The sequence below is a fragment of the Hirundo rustica genome, chromosome 3 (genome assembly GCF_015227805.2).
Source record: "Hirundo rustica isolate bHirRus1 chromosome 3, bHirRus1.pri.v3, whole genome shotgun sequence".
Classification (NCBI taxonomy): domain Eukaryota; kingdom Metazoa; phylum Chordata; class Aves; order Passeriformes; family Hirundinidae; genus Hirundo; species Hirundo rustica.
This window is the reverse complement of record NC_053452.1, coordinates 37,949,146-37,967,359: the sequence shown is the minus strand read 5'-3', so window position 1 is coordinate 37,967,359 and position 18,214 is coordinate 37,949,146. Positions and strand designations below refer to the sequence as shown.

Sequence of the window (18,214 nt, the reverse complement as noted above, 5' to 3'; positions counted from 1 at the left end):
AATGCGGCTACCAATTATACCACCCAGATCATGCAAAAAAAGTTTCTTTCTGCAGACCTGAAACCAACCCTAACTATTCTAGGATAGCAGAAGAAACACTAAAGGTCAGAAAAGCCTGTAAAAGAAAATGTTATGGGCAAGATCCCTAGAGATAGCTGGAGCAGGGCCCTGCAGAACAAGGAGGCAGAAAGCAGTGACAAGAGCACACAGCTCAGCTATTTTGAACCCTGTGCTAACCCATGAGATGGCTGCTGCCTGCCAGGATGGCTGGGAGATATTTAATTAGCACTAGAAGCAATCGTATTTTTTGTGAAAGCCCAAGACTGTGACCATTCTCACAAAGTCCAAGCTACCCATGGATTATTTTTGGTGCTTGATACCAAGAGCACTTCACAAACCCAAGTGCTGCCACACTTTAGATGGTCTATTAAGTGTCACAGTCACCCCTGAGCTGAGAGACCGTGTCAGACAGCCAAGGACGAGGTTGTTGAGCTGCTAACACTTCTGTAAGGTACACCATCCCAGTTCTGGCCCTATGACATCATGGGGCTGCTTCCTTTATTAATTCACACTTGAAAAGAATGGTCTTTAACACCCTCCTGTTCCTAGAGGCAAAGCATCAATCCATTCTTTTCTTACCTTATGACTCCACATGGCAGTCAGCTGATTCACATGGAATTATGTAGCAAGTGCCTCCCCTGCCCCCACAAATAAACAAACAGCAGATGACAGTGACCAGGCAAAGGGCATAATGTGATTCTTATTAATACAAGGTAATGGCATTGCCTCAAAGCAGGATACAGAAAAGAGGAGAAAGCTTCAAGGACCTGAAATGGCCATCTTACAAAGATCCAGTATCCTGAGACAGCCAGGCACAGGGCACACACAAAGCACCAGGAACATCCCAGCACCTCCTGACAACGGAGCTCCATGCCTCCTGCACACACCTCCTGCCCAGCAGCCGGAAGGGCCTCCAACCAGCAAACACCTGGGAAGTCTGAAGTGGGGAGAACAGCACCAGCTTCTACCTTCCCTAACTCCTGGGGCCAAAGGAAAGCTGGTTACTCCCAACCTGTAGCACAGCCATGAGTGGTACTCACAAGAGAGCAGCTTCTAGTGATCAGGCACCCACAACATGATATCTAGCGGCCTGCTCTCACTCTGGTTGGCATTACAGACTAGAAGAGATCCAGTTAGGGGTTTGGCCTTTGTGAGAGCCCTGCCTGCAAGTTGGTGACCCTGGCACCTACCTTGTTTAGTGCCAGGTTGAAGGAAGGGGAGGATCTAGATGGGGTAGGCTCCTCCTCCTGACTCCAGCATGTTGGAGTGGAGCAGGATCCCTTCTCTGGATAGTTCGGCTCCACTGCACGCTTCTGCCCAAGCTTAGCACACTGATGGTGTGGCTGTAATAGCTGTGAACAGGGACTGCTTTCATCCCTTCTGCCCTCTGCACTGCTTTTCCATGAAGATAGCGAATGCTGCTGCCCAGAGGATGTCCCTGCCAGCCCCAGGTTTGCCAGCTGCTGAAGCTCATACTGACACAGATCTACTACCCTTCTCTCCAAGGGAAGGAGTTTTCCCTTACTGTCCTTTCTCCCAAGGACGGGTTTCTTTCTTAGTTTGGAAACTCTCTCAGCTTCCTCAGCACACTTTCTGTGGCCCGAAGCCATTCCCAGCCCCTCACTTTTCTTTTCTGCTTTTCTTCTGCTTGGGCAGGGGGATCTTTCAGTTGCATGCTTGGTTTTGCCCCCTTTCAGGCGACCTTGCCCTTGGCCTTCTGGCACAGAGCTTCTGGGAAAAAGGGGAGAGTTCTGGCCTTGTTCTGCTCCCCTGGTCTCTCCCGGTGAGCGCAAGCGGTTGGGACTCAGCACCCGCTGGGTAATCTCATCCAGGAATTTGGAGAACTGCAGTTTTTCCTCTGCGATCTTCTCCCTGCGCTTGACAGAGTCAGCAGCCCTGCCGCCACTTTGCTCCAGGGAGCGCTTCTCCCTAGGGCTGAGGCAGAGCTGAGGATCACTGCATTTACGCGAGCCACGACCACGGCAAAGCGTCTCTACGGAGTGGGACTTGCATAAGCTCTCAGGGCATGAGCCAGTCATATTGGTCTGCTTCAGGATCCCCTTGAGAGGCAGGTGTGTAGAGGAGACACGAAACTTCCTCGGTGTCAGGACTTCAGGAGGCTCTTTAAATATTAGTGAGCGTTCCAGGCTTCTGCTCTTGAAAGAGCAAGTGGGATGATGTCTTTCATCTCCAGACACCAGAACTGTCTCCATGCTACGGCTCACAAATTTGCTGCGATGCCCACGACTGCGGTTTGGGCACCGCTTCCCGCTCTGCTGCCCCATCTTCCCACCACGCCGAAGTGCTGGAGAGACAGTCTGGCTCTTGATGTTCAACTCTGCTCTGCACCCTGCCACTTCCTTCTCACTGCTGGACTCCAGGGACCACGACGAGGAGAAGTTCAGGTCGCGAACCTCAAACCCCTCTGCCTGCTCGAGCTGGCCTGCCTTGGGGTAACTAAACCCTATTTGCTGGTGCAATGGTGTTAAGCCCTTTGTCACCCGGCAAGTTGTTACCTGACTCTGCTCAGCCAAGATCACTCCATCCTGGTCGTCACGAATGATGGGGACCTCGTGCCGGATTTCGCGATGCTGCGGAGGTGCCTTGCGATAAGGCTTCTTTGTCGGGGCCGTGCTCGACATCCTCCCACGTGCGCGGTTCCAAAAGCGGGTTACCTACCAACAGCAGAGAGGGCACAGAAGAGACAGTCACGGCTGCTCCATCGAACCCAAGAAGTGACCCAGCAGGAATTCAGCTCCCCTGGAGTCCCGGAGCAGGTCCCCATTCAGAGTGCTAATAGAGCAGGTAAAGGATGTAGCCACGAGCCTTGAGCAGCAGCTGCAGGAGAGGGAGCAAAGTAAGAGGTAGCTGTGTCCTTCTCCCAGCCAGTGAGAGCAGAGGGCTGGCACATCCTCTCCCCCCCTCTACACACACTCACTCACGTACTTGTGTGTGTCCAGATTATATATAGCAAATGAGAACAGACCTCACAGTAGCATATTGATCAGGCTCTTTAGGAAAGGCCTTTTTCAATATGGAAACTGCTAGCCTTACAGGCAGCAGTGACAGCCGGAGCAGCAGTTATTGATCATGTCCTGTCACTGTCAGCAGCAACTATGTGGGAGGAGACTTCAGCCATTAAAGAGCCCAGAACTTTTTGGCTTACACTGGGACCCCAGTGCAGTAGACCACAGGAGATCTGTCAGAAGGAGAACTGATTACCCCGGCAGAAAACACAAAGATAATTCCCAAGTCACAGGTGACATCAAATTAGGGAGCGATGGTTTTGACCCCTTGGTTCTTAAGGCCAGATTTTGCAACACAGGATCACAGAATGGTTTGGGTTGGAAGGGACATTAAAGAAAATCTCATTCCAACCCCTCTTGCCATGGGCAGGGACACCTTCCACTAGACCAGGCTGCTCAGAGCCCCATCCAGCCTGGCCTTGAACTTCCAGGGATGAGGAGCTCACAACTGCTCCAGGCAACCTGTTCCAGTGCCTCACCACCCTTAAAGCGAATAATATATAGACGTGCAGCTGCACCACTAGTGCAAAGATTAGTTCCTTCACTCTATGCTGGGATTCTTCCTGCTGCAGGAGCAGTACAAGAACAAAAAACAGGGTAGAAGAAAAGCAGCTGTCTTGTACACATGGAAGAAAAACCTTCCTTTCCATCTTCTGTGTCTGCAGTTGAGGGCAGGAAGGCTTCCCCACAAGCAGCCAGAATGTCAATCATCCTGTTGTACACAAGACAAGAAGTCTCAGAGCTATCAAGCAGGCGCTGCAGAGCCCAATACCAGACTTTCCTCAGTGACAACATATGCATCATTCATAGTTGTCCTACACTTGGAGTAAGTGCCCAGTTCTCACTCCCCTTGTGGGACCCTTACTCCCAGCAGGCCTAGCATCTCTGCAATCCTCAACACCTGACCTGCAGCCCTTCAAAATGCAGGACCTGTGTCCACTCAGATCATGCTCTCTCCCCACTTCTACAAGCAGGGCCACACAACTCCCCTTTACACACCTACAGTCAATGGCTACCACGGGCCCGTGACCCAGCAGGCTTCACTTGCTTTGTGTGCTGGACAGTGGTATTTTACACCTAAATGGTGCCTCAAGGATTCTCTCCAATTCTTATCAAGGATTCTCCCCAATTCTTATCCACTCTAATCTAACTGCCTCTTTCGACACCCAGACTGAGTCCCCCGAGAGGAAGGCAAGTGGGAGGTGTCTGCACCAAGCACAGTGCAGTCCCAAGCCCTAACAGGCTTTAACACTTCACAGGTACATTTGCAAACTGTCCTTCACTCTGCTATAAACACAAGCTGACAAAAGTTTCTTGCACCTTTCCACAAACACAAACAACTTCCTAGGACTAACCTGTAAATCTTCCCCATCAGAATGCTGGGAATTTCCCCTCGCTGCAGTTATTCCCTCAAAGTCCCTTCTCCTAAAAAGACTTAAGTAGATGCAGAGATCTCTAATATTTTAGAAAAATTACATCCATAATACGGAATGGACGTTTCACTGCATCCCTAAGCAAAACAGATAGCTCTGATTTGCTGGGAAGAAATTTCTCTTTTCTCAAAGTGAGAGGCTGAAAACCTGACCAGAGGACTGTTTGTAAATGGCTCACTATCAAACAGGTGGTCTAGGGAACTCTTTCCTCAATTTCTGCCAGGCTAAGGACAGGAGATGTGAATGAAGGTATGCCCAGCTGAAATCACAATAATTTCTCTAGTTTAAAAGGACATGAGCACTTACCAGCCTGGGCTCAAATTCAAAGCCTCATGAAGCTGGGACACTCACTCAGACGACCTGAAGAAGATAAACAAATAGCTTAGCATCCTCCAAAACAGCCAGCTTGAAATCTCATCCCATAAATGCACAAGGTATCGGGAATATTTATAGCCAAAGACAACTGGGATGGCCACCTCATTCCACGTACCTGCCTCAACCCACATCAGATCTTCTGCAAGTAAAGAAAATGAACTTAGAAATACTTGGCCACATAGTCCAGCAAGAGCTGGAAAGGCATATAGCAGGAAAATGTTCGAGGCACTTAGGCACCTGGAATCACATAAACTTAAAATTCATGAAGCAATAGCTTCAAAGCAACATTGGTTCCAGAAAGGACTAAACAAACCTCCTTTAGAATGGGACCCTCCCAGCTAATCTGCCCCACCACTGCAGAGGGATGCTAAGTGTGGAGCCTTCAGTACAGAAGTTTGGTGATGCTAACAATTATCTCACTCATCCTTTTAAGTCGGTGCTTTTCACCCACAAATGAGCTGGCAATTATCAGGCTCTTGTTTGAGCCAAAACATTTGTGTCTAGAGCTGTGATAACCCACACCTCCACAAGGGAGGAAGGCAGGTTACTCTCTGACTTCATCAAGCAGCACATCGTACTTTACCTTGCTGTTAACTGACTTCTGTAAAATATCCAGCCAACCAGGGATACAAAACAGGTTCAGAAACAACTTTCCTCTCCAGTCAAAGCCTGGGGTATTTAACTCTCTCCCGGACAAAACCAGTTAATTTTCTTCCTAGCAGGTAGGAAGTGCTGTGCTTTGGATTTGGGATGAGAATAATGTTGATAACACACGGATGTTTTAGATGTTGCTAAGCGGCGTTTACAGAGTCATTGGCTTTTCAGCTTCTCACCCCACTCCAGCAGGGAGCAGCCTGGAGAGGAGCTGAGAGGGGACATGGCCAGGAGAGCTGACCCCCACTGTCCAAAGGGATGCCAGGGCATAGGGCACCATGGTCAGTACACAAACTAGGGAGAAAGCTGGCCAGGGGCCACAGCTCGGGAATTGCCTGGGCTCTGGTCAGCACGTGGTGAGCAATTACACTGTGCATCCCTTGTTCTGTACATTCTACTTATTTTATTACGATCCCTTCCTTTTCTGTCCCATTTAACTGTCTGTATCTCAACCAACAAAATTTTGCTTTTTCCCCAAATCTGCCCATTCCACGGAGCAGTGAGAAGTGAGCCAACGGCTGTGTGATGCTTAGTTGCCAGGGGAAACCACAACAGGTACCCATCACTACAAGAAGAGAACTGGGTTAATCTTGGTTAGTCAGCCGGGCTAGTCTCTCAGTAAGAGAGTAGCTTTGTGGCCACCACTCTGCCACTGGCATGAGAGACTTCAGTAAAGCCTTCCTTTCCCTGAACCACTATTGCTGGTGCGCTGCTTTTCCCATGTCAGTGGCATGAAGTCCCGGGAGGTGGCCCCGGAGGCAGGGTGTGGAGCAGTTACACACACGAAAGCAGAGTTAGAGTCAAGATGAGTGGAACAAGCAGGCAATCAGGACCATGCAAAATCAAGCTTTGCCAAAACAAATCGAAGAGGTGCCCCAGTGCTGGCCCTGCCCCAACAAGCTGTCTGGCCTCTTTCCTTGCTACAATGCTGGGATTCAAGTATCAACTAGCACACGGAAAAACAGCTTCACAAGAGTGGAACTCCTCTGTGGGGCAAACTGCAAAGTACGAGGGAAGAAAGAGAGGGAGAACATGCACCTCCAGGACGGATGAGGCCAGCACAGTTTGAATCTGCTTTTCCATCAGCTTCCAGCAGGAGCTGGTTCAGCATCAAGGCATAACAACCAGCCATATGGCAGACAGACAGAGGCTTCCAGGAACAGCTGCACCAATGGGTCCATGCATGTTTCCATTGCAGCTGTGCTCAGAAGGAACATGCCAAAGGCCTCCCCGTCTCTCAGCACACAGGTCCTCAGGCTCAAACAGAACTCTCCTGCTTCCTACCCTAGAGGCACCAACTATGCTACCTGCCATCTCATCCCTACTTCTCTAGAAAAGATACCAGGATTTGAAATCTACCCTCATGATCTGAGAAATTCCATAGACACTCAAAACCTCACATGGCTGCCAGGCAACTTACCCTCAAACAAGGACTTACAGATCCAAAGTGATGACGTGTCCAAACGTTTCTGGTCGTTTGTCTCTGAATCAGCTTTCTCCTGTCAGCATTCAGCAGCATCTGGCCAACAGCTCCTGAAACATGAGAAAGGAAACTTGGTGTCAGTCACCTATCAGCACAAAACTTGGAAACAACCAGGCATGCTCAGAGCAACCCATAGCCAGGTGCCAGGGCAGAAGTCAACAGCAAACTGCTGCACCATCAGACTACTACCTAATGCCAGGTCCCTCCGCTGTAAAAACTCCATGTCTTCACTGTATCCCAGAAAGCACAGGTCTTTTAACCATCTCTCCACCAAGCAGGATGCCTGTGCATCCAGTAACTGAGCTCGGAAAGGCAGCTGTCCTTCCCACATAGCCCCAGGGGTCCCTGCTTCCCCACCTGCATTTCTGTCCACCATCAAGAATCCAGTCACCGTCATTCTGCTCCAACCACTCTTCCACACCAACCTAATTTTGTTTTGCAGACACCCAGAGTCTGCAACATCACATGCAGTGAACAGCACAGCACAGCCTCCTCATCTACAATACCTGAGCATCTCTTGCTACCACAGGGTGAGAATCCTGAGGCAGTTCAATTCACCACACCTCTGTTGAGGGAAGAGCAGATACTCTCTGCAGAACAGATGGACCTTGTGCTCCAAAGCAGAAATGGGTATAGGTAATAGCCAGAAACAGAAGAAGGCACTAATTCTGCTCATCACACTATTCACAAGTCTCTTTCTGAAGGAGTTTGCTGTCAAGTCCACATTAAGCCCTGCAGAAGCTAAATTTTAGCCTGGAACTACAGCAGGAGGCACCTCTTCAGCTATTCTAATTAGCACTGTAATACAAGAGGAAACAATCTCTGTTGGGGAGGATGAAGCTAGAAAGCCTTGTGAATATGACTGCTTGGATTCTGAGGGTGTGGAACCTATAGGTGGGATAGAATTGAAAGCAAGTTTTGATGTTTGAGATGTCCTAGCTAATAGATGTCTGGGAAAACAGTTATATGGCCAGCCAAAGGTCAGATGGAATGTTCTATCTCACCCTCCAACATATGGCTCATCCCACACCTCTAACCCTCCCCTGAAGTATCAGATATCTGTAACTCCATTGGCCCAAGTCCTGTTCCAGCCCACCTTGAAGCCCCCTGATAAGGGGTCCCGAGGGGGCTGGACGCTCTTTTTGCCTGGCACCCTTCTCCGAGGACTTTCCTCTCTTGGAATTTCCCCTCCCTTCCCCCATTCCCTACCTCTCCCTTCCCCCAGCCCCTAGGCCTTGCGATGAGCTGCGTCTGGCAGCTCAAAGCAAGGCCTCACATCCTTTACAATAAACCTCATCTTCTAAAGCCCAACTTCAGAGATCTGTTGCTTACATTCATCCGCACCGTCCTGGAGTCTGCAGCGAAGCAATTTCTACAAATCTCCTATCTTAAACTTTTATCCATCCTTTCCACTTGTCATCAGTAATGTTCCTTAACATTTATAGTCCTTTCTACCAGTCTATCACCTGCAGTAGGTCCAATTCTACTGTCTTCTAGCTATTACCCCCTGTTGTTCCAGTCTGATTTCTAAGCTCACTGACAATTACAGCTTCACTGGAATGGCTTATGGAGGGCCACAAGGCTCACAGTGAAAAAACACACACAAACTCTTTCTTCACAGGGACACCATATCCTGGTTACAGCTGGGACAGAGTTAATTTTCTTTCCGGTAGCTGGTACAGTGATGTGGTTTGGATTTGGGATGAGAATGATGTTGGTAACACACTGATGGTTTAGCTGTTACTATGCAGTGCTTACTCTAATTCGAGGACTTTTCAGCTTCTTGTGCCAGTGACAAGGTGCCTGAGAAGCTGGGAGGAAGCACAGTCGGGACAGTTGACTAAGCTTGGAGGGAGCATAGTCAAGACAGCTGGCTCAAACCAAGCGAAGGAATATTCCATATTTAATGGCATCATGCTCAGTAGATGAACTAGGGAAGTTGCTGGGAAGGGCCAACTGCTGTTCCGGGACAGGCTGGGCATTGGTCAGCAGGTGGTGACCAATTGCATTGTGCATCACTTGTTTTTCTTGGGTTTTATTCCTCTCTCCCTCACAATTGTTACTATATTTTACTTTATTTCAATTATTAAACTGCTCTACCCCACCCGCAAGTTTTACTTTATTCCAGTTCTGCTCTCCATCCCACTGCGAGCAGAGGGGAGAGTGACCAAGTGCCTGCATGGTAGTTGGTTGTCAGCTGGGATTAACCACAACACCGTGACAGTGCAGCTGGCACAGACAGCACGTAAGCTGGTTTTACCAGAGAGCATCCCTCAGTGTAAAATCCACTTGCAGGGTAGCTCTGTTCTCTGTGTGACCTGAGAAAGGTAAAATCTTTCCCACACACCACCAGCAGAAGTCATCTTGCACTGAATTGCTTGAGACAGTTCTGTGGGCCCTGTAGAGAATAAACAGCCACTTGGCATGCACACAAAACCACACCACCACCGATGAGCATTGCTTTATCTCAGTAATAAGAAAGAGCTCCCTAGCAGAGAAAGGAAGGTTCAAACAGGAATGCTTTGGACAAAAAAGGGAAAGAACAAGAGAAATAAAAAAGACAACATCTGTGGGCACCTAGTGTCTCTTCCTGATATTTGGCAAGTCCCTTGAGGCCTAAGGTAGCCAACACTTAGGTTAAACTTCTGCATGCTTGTAGTTGCAGCAGCTGAACATTTCCTGCAAAGAGGCAGAGGACTTGCAGGCTTTTCCTCATCACCACCTTCTCTTGTGTTGTCTTTTCTGACCTTATAAACCAGCCTTCTTACCAGGGTCGGCAGTGTCCCTTCCTCAAGCAATACAGTGATTATGATGCAGATAAAGTTTCTTATTTCAGGTACTGTATCATCTTTCCAGCTTTTTCCCCTTAACAGCAGCATTTCTTTAGGACTGCTTTTTATTCAGAAAGATAAAACTTGTATTACTGAAAAAAATGCATTCCATAACACAATCACAGTTACATTTGTTTCTAATGCAACACTACAGAACAATTTTTTGTGGTTTTTCAGTCAGCACACTCCAAAAACTTGCAGGTACAATATCCAAAAGTAAGAAAACCAAATGTCCTGTGACACATATCTGACCACCACAGATAACCTGGAATATTTGCTCTCTGTGAGCCAACCTATATTCTGCATGCCTACAGGATATTGGCACATCCTGCTTTAGGAGGTGTCAGTATCTCCTGACTACCTTCATGAAAAGCAAACACAAGAGAGTTTTGTCTAGTTCCCTTCCTGTGCTTACGGATAGAGGACACCTTAGCTTTCAAAAGCCTCAAGCCAGACTACCTGAGAAGTTGCTGCAGAAACCCTGACCAAGACAACTAACCAGGGAGATGGACGGTGTAATAACTGCACCACGGGATGTCTGTCCAGGACAGAAAAACGAGCTGTGTGAAACTAAAAGCAGCACCTGTAGACTGCTGGTGCCAAGCACAATTGAAAAGGACTGCAAGGTTATTAAAGGGCCCATTAACATTTAATGAGAGAGATCTTTTCATTCAGAGAAGGCATCTCGAAAGAATGTTCAGATCCATTCTACTGCTGGTTACGTTGAAGCTCATTCTAAAATAAAAGGATGACAGCTCCAAGTGCAGACTCACATCTTGGTTCTGCTTGTATGTTAGTGCTCACGATTCAGATCTGAGTAACAGCATTATAGTGACTCTTGGATTAAAATCGAGTTTCAGGAGGATTATTGCTCATTCCTGCTTTTCCATACCAATTAACCTTGACTGTTAAGCAGAAACCTCTGCTCTCTGCATGGGAACAATTCCAAGAGCTCTCAAGAAAAAGCGATCAGGATAGCTGTTGAACAACAGTCTATGTAACATGCCCTACTTAACACCTAACACCTTTCCAAAGAAAATTAAATCCCTGGACTCCAGTCATACCCAGTTCTTGTTGAATGGAAATACCACAGGACATATCATGTATCAGTCATATCCACTGCACCATGCAGAATTCTCTTAAGAATTATCAGAATCACACTTTTCTCACAGTCCTGGTTCTCTCCTTCCACAATACAAAGATCTCAGTCCCTGTAATTCAGTTGCACTCCACACCCTTAAGTGTGCATTTTATCTACTCTCTGCTGTGTTAAGAGTAGCTTAGCTTCCCTGATTCTTTTATAGAAGCCAGGACTGGTCAACACTGACCAAGAAATGCTAGCATCACTAACATGTAACTGGAATAGAATGCAACAGCTGATTAACATCTGAACAGGAACAGAACAGGAAGCAAAGGACCAGAATTCAATCCCCAGAAGGAATGTTAATGGAGAATAAAAATACCCAGGGGAGATTTTGACCAGGAAATGAGCACCAGCTTTTTAAAGCATATAAAACATAGAACCACCTTTAATGGTTACACCTGAAATTACACAAGAACCAGCTCAGCAAAAGGTCATTTACCAAGTTACCTTTAGCACAGACAGCTACATCAAGGGCTAATGACAGCTTCTCATTCAGAACTGCTGACGCCAGAAGTGTGTTTAGTTTGTTCAGTGATCCTTAGGCTACAAACTTTCAGAGTCTCTTCATCTTAGCACCCTGGGTTTCATGTCCTTCCTCATGCTTAAGATCTCCCATGAGAAGACTTCTGGAGTATATTGCTCAGAAATTTAAAGAAATGCCAGAACATTAGATAAAAAAACTCATGGAGATTATGAGAACTCTCAAAAGTTTCTGGAAGTGTCTGGACACAGCTAGAAAAAGTAAATCTTGATACTCTAGCAACATGTATCTGGAAAAAGCTGATAGGTTGCACGACAGAAATTTGGGAGTCATGGCCTCAAACTTTCTCAAACACAAGCAAGGGAATGGCTGCAACAAGCAAACATTTGAAGAGAAGTGAAAGAGGGAGATTACTGTAGAAAAATCACCATGATGGAATTCCTTTCCCAGACCTCTGTCATATCCTGTGCTGTGCAGGAGGGGAAGAAGAGGGGAAAAAAATCATACACTACCTCCCTAGAGCATAAAATCAAAAGGCATTTAATTAGGACAAGGTAGAAGCAGCTTAAATTTTTCAACTACTAAGAGGCAGACTCTCAGCTCCTGTAAGTATTCCCTAAGTCTCACACAACCCCCAGCAATTAATATCAGCAGTCCTCTTGTTTCAATCTTTGTTTCAGAAGGTCTGGGGAAACTGCAATCTCCATCTCTTCCAGTGCCAGGAACTGAGTGTCACCGAGCTGTCGCTCTAGCAGAGATACAGTAATGCTAGAGAATGCTCCATTGCTGGAGCATTCAACCACACACTTGCCACAATCCACTCTCCAAAACATGCCCTCTGTCCCAGAGTCTTAGTGATGCACAGATGGCTGACACACTATGCAGTATCTATACAGTGGGACAATGGAGCAGAGCACATTATTTGCATTATTTGCAGAGGACAGATGGACAAGTTGCTACAGTGACCTAGCCTACAGAGCATCTGAAATGCTGAGGAGGCGCTAAGTCCAGCCCTAATGCTTGCAGGTGCTGACAAAAACAAATTTCAAAAAATAAAACGGCTGTTTACAGCAGTCAGCTTTATTCTGAAATGCTATCATTACAACCACGCTTGCAGAGTAATTCACATGCCAGTTTTGTTCCCATAGAGCCTTTACCAGCAAGCAGAACAGAAGATGTATTGACTAGAGTTATCCTTTTCAACCAGAAAGAGAACTGACATCTGCAGTACTTACTTATTCCTTGGCCATAAGTTCTGTATGCGTGCAAGTCACCACATATAGCAGGTGGCGCATACTGTCAGGAGACACAGCCCAGGAAGGAAACAGCATCAAAACTGGGTGACATTTACTTCAAATTATGGATGAGGAAAAGTAGCAAAAACCAGCTCAAACCTACTGAGCCATCTGACTTTTTTCGAACATTAAACATTTGTGCTAAGTTTTAAGATGTTGCTTTTGCTGCCTAAACAGGACATTAACCATGTTGCAGCACTTTTATTGGTAAGCTGAGGACGAAACTTAAAATAGCAGTACAGGGGTCTCACATGTGTTCTAGACAGGAAAAAGCCTCATTTTCAAGGAGGATCAACCTATTTTAATTGAACACTATGACTAAGAATGACCAAGCTGTACAAAGGCTCACAATGATCAGTCTGCCCATCCTCCACCAACATACACCACAACAGGCTCTTTCATTCCACGATCACATGGCTGCAGCCAAACATGACAGACTGTTCAGCAAGTAATAAAAAGGATCAGCTTTTTCCCCAAGGTCTTGTCTACATATACACTGTACTAAATTAAATTGACTTAGAAAATAATATAAAGCAGTATAATGCTCCTGGGCAAATGCTCTTAATTCAGTTTAAGAGCACTTTACATTGAAAGATTTTAAATTAAATAGATAGATACAAGACACGAACTAAATGAAGGATGCCTATACAGGAATGCCGCACTAATATAATCACAGCTGTCTCTAATCTGATTAAGTTAAATCAGCACAACTTCCCTGCAACAGCAAAATCCTTACCGATATTGACATTAACCCTTTTTTGCACTTTTCTACTTGTTTTTGTGTTAGGTTTGGGGTTTTTTCTTCCAAAAAACACCCAAACCCACAACACTGTGGCCTCACTCAGAATCAAAATAAGCTAACTACACCACACAAGGTATACAAAGATACTAAAGGTATTGACATTTATGTATCTTGAAAGTTTTATTAATCCTATGCCAAATAAACATGACAACAATGCTCAGACCAGTGCATCTTAATATTTTCTCTACTTTCCCCAAGCAAGATGAAAAGGGTGATCACAAATACTCACACTGTACACTGTTTTCCATACTCGCACACAGCTTTTGCTTGCTGATGTCCAACATACCTGGAGCAGTTCCGGGAAGACAATGTTCCCCACTGCTCATTCCTAAGGGTATGGCTCACCAAGAGCTTATCTGAGCAAACTGGAGTGTGGAGTTAGAGCACGTTATCTAACTGCCCCCGGGTACAGTCTTACTGCTGACCCTCTTCTACCAAATATGATCTCCTGTTAACTGTGGGGTAAGCACATACACAAACCAAGTCCTAGGGCACAGGCCTAACATGCTACAAACCCACAGTCTAACATCATCTCTCATCTCCTCAGCTCCCACAGCATTTCCCCAGGAAACATATCTGTCAAAATTAAATTTCAACAACTCTAAAATTAGTAGTGTTCTTTCCATTCCTCATTAAAAACTATTCAAACTCTTCCTCCTGAATATCAAGATTAAATTTATCTTCATTCACTTGGCACTGTTTTATCTCTACCTGCTTTTTCAATTGTGTCTCTTTGAGCTTACCAGTCTTAGTCACACCCATACCAGCAACACAACCATTTCTCTCTCCTCAGGGCCACCTTCTGCTGCTGCCTCCAAGCTACCATGTGCAGAACTAACTTCCTCTTCAGTGCAAGCTTTCCAAGTCTAGCACAGAGAGACATTATCAAGAATCCTCCCAGAGCCCCTTAAAGGCCTCACTGGCCTTCAGAAACTAAATTTTGCTGCAGATGTGAATAAAGTGGTGACCTGTCACTTGAGTACATGCAGCATCCCTGAAATAAACCTGAGTTCTAAGGGAGTTTTTTTTGTTATTGTTGTTGTTTGGTTGGTTTTTTGGGTTTTTTTTGAAAGAGCTGTTCTGGAGCCCAGATCACAGGACATCAAAGACTGTAGCTACACAAGAGTTCAGCTGCTAAGGGAACCACACTTACATATTTTCCATTTTATAAGACTTAAACTTCGGTTCTCAGGCTGCCAATATATTTTTGCAATAATCTGTTTGGTCTTAAGTCTCAGATTCACACTGGTGCAATTGTAAAGTTATGTGGCTTCACACCAACTCCATGATCCATTCTCACCATAAATACACGCAAAGAAGGTAGGAAAAATTTCCATTCCATAAGCAGAGAAATTGAGGCACTAGGACAAAAGAACATGTTTTTTGCACTGGTTTTGCATTAAGTTGCAAGTTAAAAGAAAAACAGACTCAGCTGTCATAAGAAAGGAACTGCACCAAAATTCAGCAAGAGAGTCTTCTTTCTTCCACCTAAAACAAGAATGATCTGGGATAGAAAAAAGAAAGTGTGCATAAGCACCTGCAGTTCTTTCCAAGAACAAATAAGGAAGCAACCATGATCCAGTAGTAGAACAATATTTGTACTATACTCAATTTTTTTCTGCTGCTGGGGTTTAAACCCAGCAAGAATCGTTTTGGTTTAATTAGCTTTTCCCTAGCAGATGGTCAGATACGAGAGGCAGAGAATGGTACAGGCTTAACTGTTGGGTGATTGTGCAGCTGCATCTGTAGCTGCACAGTTAAGCATGTCCAGGGGTCCAGCTGTAGTTTGCACGACATAGGCTGTCTCTGCCATTAGCCAAATGTCAGCTTCCTCTTTCTCCAGATTATGTATCAGTCAGACGCACATCCAAAGGCAGGAAAACAACTAATACGCAGTTTCATCACCATCCCCTTTCTTAGATAAAATCCTCAAATCTTAATCAAATGGAAGTCCCTCTTCCTTCGGTGACAGATGCACATTCAGAAGCATTACCATGGAAACTCGAGACATCCTCTGTGCTATTCATCAGAGAAGATCTAGCACAGAAATATTTTATGATCTCTATGGCACTGAATACATATAGCAGTCAGCATAATGAAGTAAAACTAGTGACACCAGTGTTGTGTGAGGATAGCAGTGGGGTGTTCTTCAACCAAGCTGCCTGAACCTCACATCACCTACAATGAGCAATAACTTGCTGTAAGCTAGCAGGGAAAAGCAGAGCAGCATTGAGAGAAGCAAAGTGGTATTTGAGGAGTAAAACTACCCAGCCAAAGGGACGAAAGAGAAAAGGGCTCATCACAGCCTTTTCCCAAAGCTGACTATATCCTGGCCCTTTCTCTTCCCAGAGGTTATAAATGGTGTTGCTACTGACTCCTTTGCAAAGCAAGATTCCTAACAGGCACAGAGATCTCCCACTTAACCCATGTCACAGCCACTGCTTACTTTGGAGACTAGAACAAATATTCTTCATTGACTTCCACTCAGCCTCTGCATCCAGGCACAATGCTGAGTGTTAGAGCATCCACTCCCGTACACACTGGCAGTAGTCACCTCAACAGGCCACAAAGGCAGAACAAGGAGACGGCTTCCAAATCCATGCTTTTGGCCTAGCAGATTCAGAGCCTGTGCCAGGGACAGGAACAGGCACAAAACTTGTATCAGCTCTGTAAACAATACAGCAGCATGGCTCCTGAAGCAGCATGTAATCCTGGAGCATCTTCGCCCTATTTTGTGGTGTGGTCCTGTAGTTAATCTGCCTCAGTTTGCCTCATTTGTTTGGTTTGGGTTGGGATTTTTTTTTTTTTTTAATGATTTTCTCAGTCTTCAGCACCACTGAACTACTGAGAGATTTCATTCTGCGTTCAGACACAGAAATATAACATGGCTTAATCCAGCTTAGGAAAAACAAACAGATCCACTCATCTATCCTTCACTGATGACCTGTGCAAAGCACGCAACTGACTACGGATCCTCTCTCCCTGTTCCCCTGGGCTCCAGTCAATTCTTTTACCAGCAGGATCCCAGCCACAGCAGAGGGAACTCACACCTCCACCCCCTGCCCTGCACAGGGAGGCTGCCTGCCACCAGCAGTCATGGGCTGCACTGTTTGTCCTTCTGTACATACTGTATTGTACCTCCTAGGTTCACCTTCCTCCCTTGAGGGGGATAACCACACATTCCCTGCTCGTGACCAAGCTGGGTTGCTTCAGCTCTTCCCTCAGACGCAACTTCTCTCTGGGGCAGATGAGTCAGAGCGAGCTCTCATCAACTACACACATCTGTCATCATTGCTAGCACCAGTGCTGTTCTTCAGCTGGAGATAATTATAAGCATCAATTGTCTCAAGGGGCAATTGCAGCAAAGGCCAATCACTTCAGTCTTACCACAAGGTCAGCTTCTCCAGACTACTTTACATCCCCTGCCTGGCATCGCTCTTGTAAAACTGAACTGCCTTTACAACTGTTGTCCTTTGGGATAGCATAAGTCCATTAATTATTCTAAGGTTAAAGAAAACCACTCCTTTTTAGTAATGCTAAACAGACAAAGCTCTTCCCCTACACAGGGCTCCCTCCTGCAGATCCCCCTTAAGTAAACCCTATGCAGCTCTTCAGAGAGCAAGCAGGGAGTGTGAAATAGTTGAGCTACAGGTGAAGTCACCTATCCTCAAAGGGGCTCTAACTGAGGACTAATAAACCCCAGACATCTTAAAGAAAGCAAGCCACCCCACTCCAGGTACCTTTTTTGCCAAGTGTCAGACAAGAACCCAAAGAGCTAGTAGCTCACTGCTGATCTAAGGGCAAAGACCACGGAGGAATGCCAGCATACAGCCAGGCAGATGCTGCACAGACAAGGAGTTTGCTCAGTACCGAGAGTGAGCTGTTCACTCACGCCTTCAGCTTCATGCAGCTGCACGAGCACGGCTCTGTGGAGTCTGTGACTCTGGACTAAGGAATGTCTCAACTGGACAAACACCACATCTCCGGCGGGTCAAGGTGCCCCAGGATGAGTCCAGTTCCCAACTTTACCGCCCAGCCGTAGGCGTGCCCTTGTGTTCTCTATTCCACCAGGGGGAGATCTAGCTACTTGGGAGGGTTACAGCTCTACCCAGAGGATCACACTGCCGGGACTAGATACGGGAGCACAGAGGCCTGGATTCCTACAGTCTTGATGGCCAGCAGGGAAGCCAAAACAAGGAGTTAGGGACTTTCTCTCCACAACATATTAAAACTCACTGACAGGATGAAAAAAGGCCAATAATCAGCCGTACTTCCTCCCTGGCCAATATCACATCTATTTCATTCTTATGCCCTCAGTCCTCTCCTGGCAATTGGAAAGTGTCATCAGAAGCAGTATGTAATTCCAAACAAGACCTCCATCTTTGCAGCCACAGCCATACCACATGACAAAGCTGAAACAGCCAGTATGACAACGATTATACACACTTAAATGTTCTATCAGTAACCTGCCACACAATCCAATTTTAGACTTACTTGTATTCTGCTACCACCTCCTGTTGCTGCAGGGCATATTGTCCAGTCTGCCACTACAGACAGAACAGGGGAAGGAAACAAAGATTTAGGCAACACACTTTCTCAGCACCCAAGCCCTAATAGTTACATATGGAGT

The 18,214-nt window shown here is 46.2% G+C and overlaps 1 protein-coding gene across 4 annotated transcripts in view; it reads right to left on the bottom strand.

The window, feature by feature from the left end:
- TJAP1 (tight junction associated protein 1) overlaps positions 1–18,214 on the bottom strand; it is a 40,734-nt gene that overhangs the window by 10,304 nt on the left and 12,216 nt on the right. For 2 of the 4 annotated variants that reach the window (XM_040058689.2, XM_058419810.1), the window contains exons 3-5: positions 6,969–7,081; positions 4,826–4,879; positions 2,577–2,735 (exon numbers count right to left, since the gene is read on the bottom strand). In XM_040058689.2, coding sequence (XP_039914623.1) covers positions 2,577–2,702 — 126 coding nt within the window. In that variant the 5' untranslated portion in view covers positions 2,703–2,735; positions 4,826–4,879; positions 6,969–7,081. The other 2 variants (XM_040058690.2, XM_040058685.2) reach the window with 2 other exon arrangements.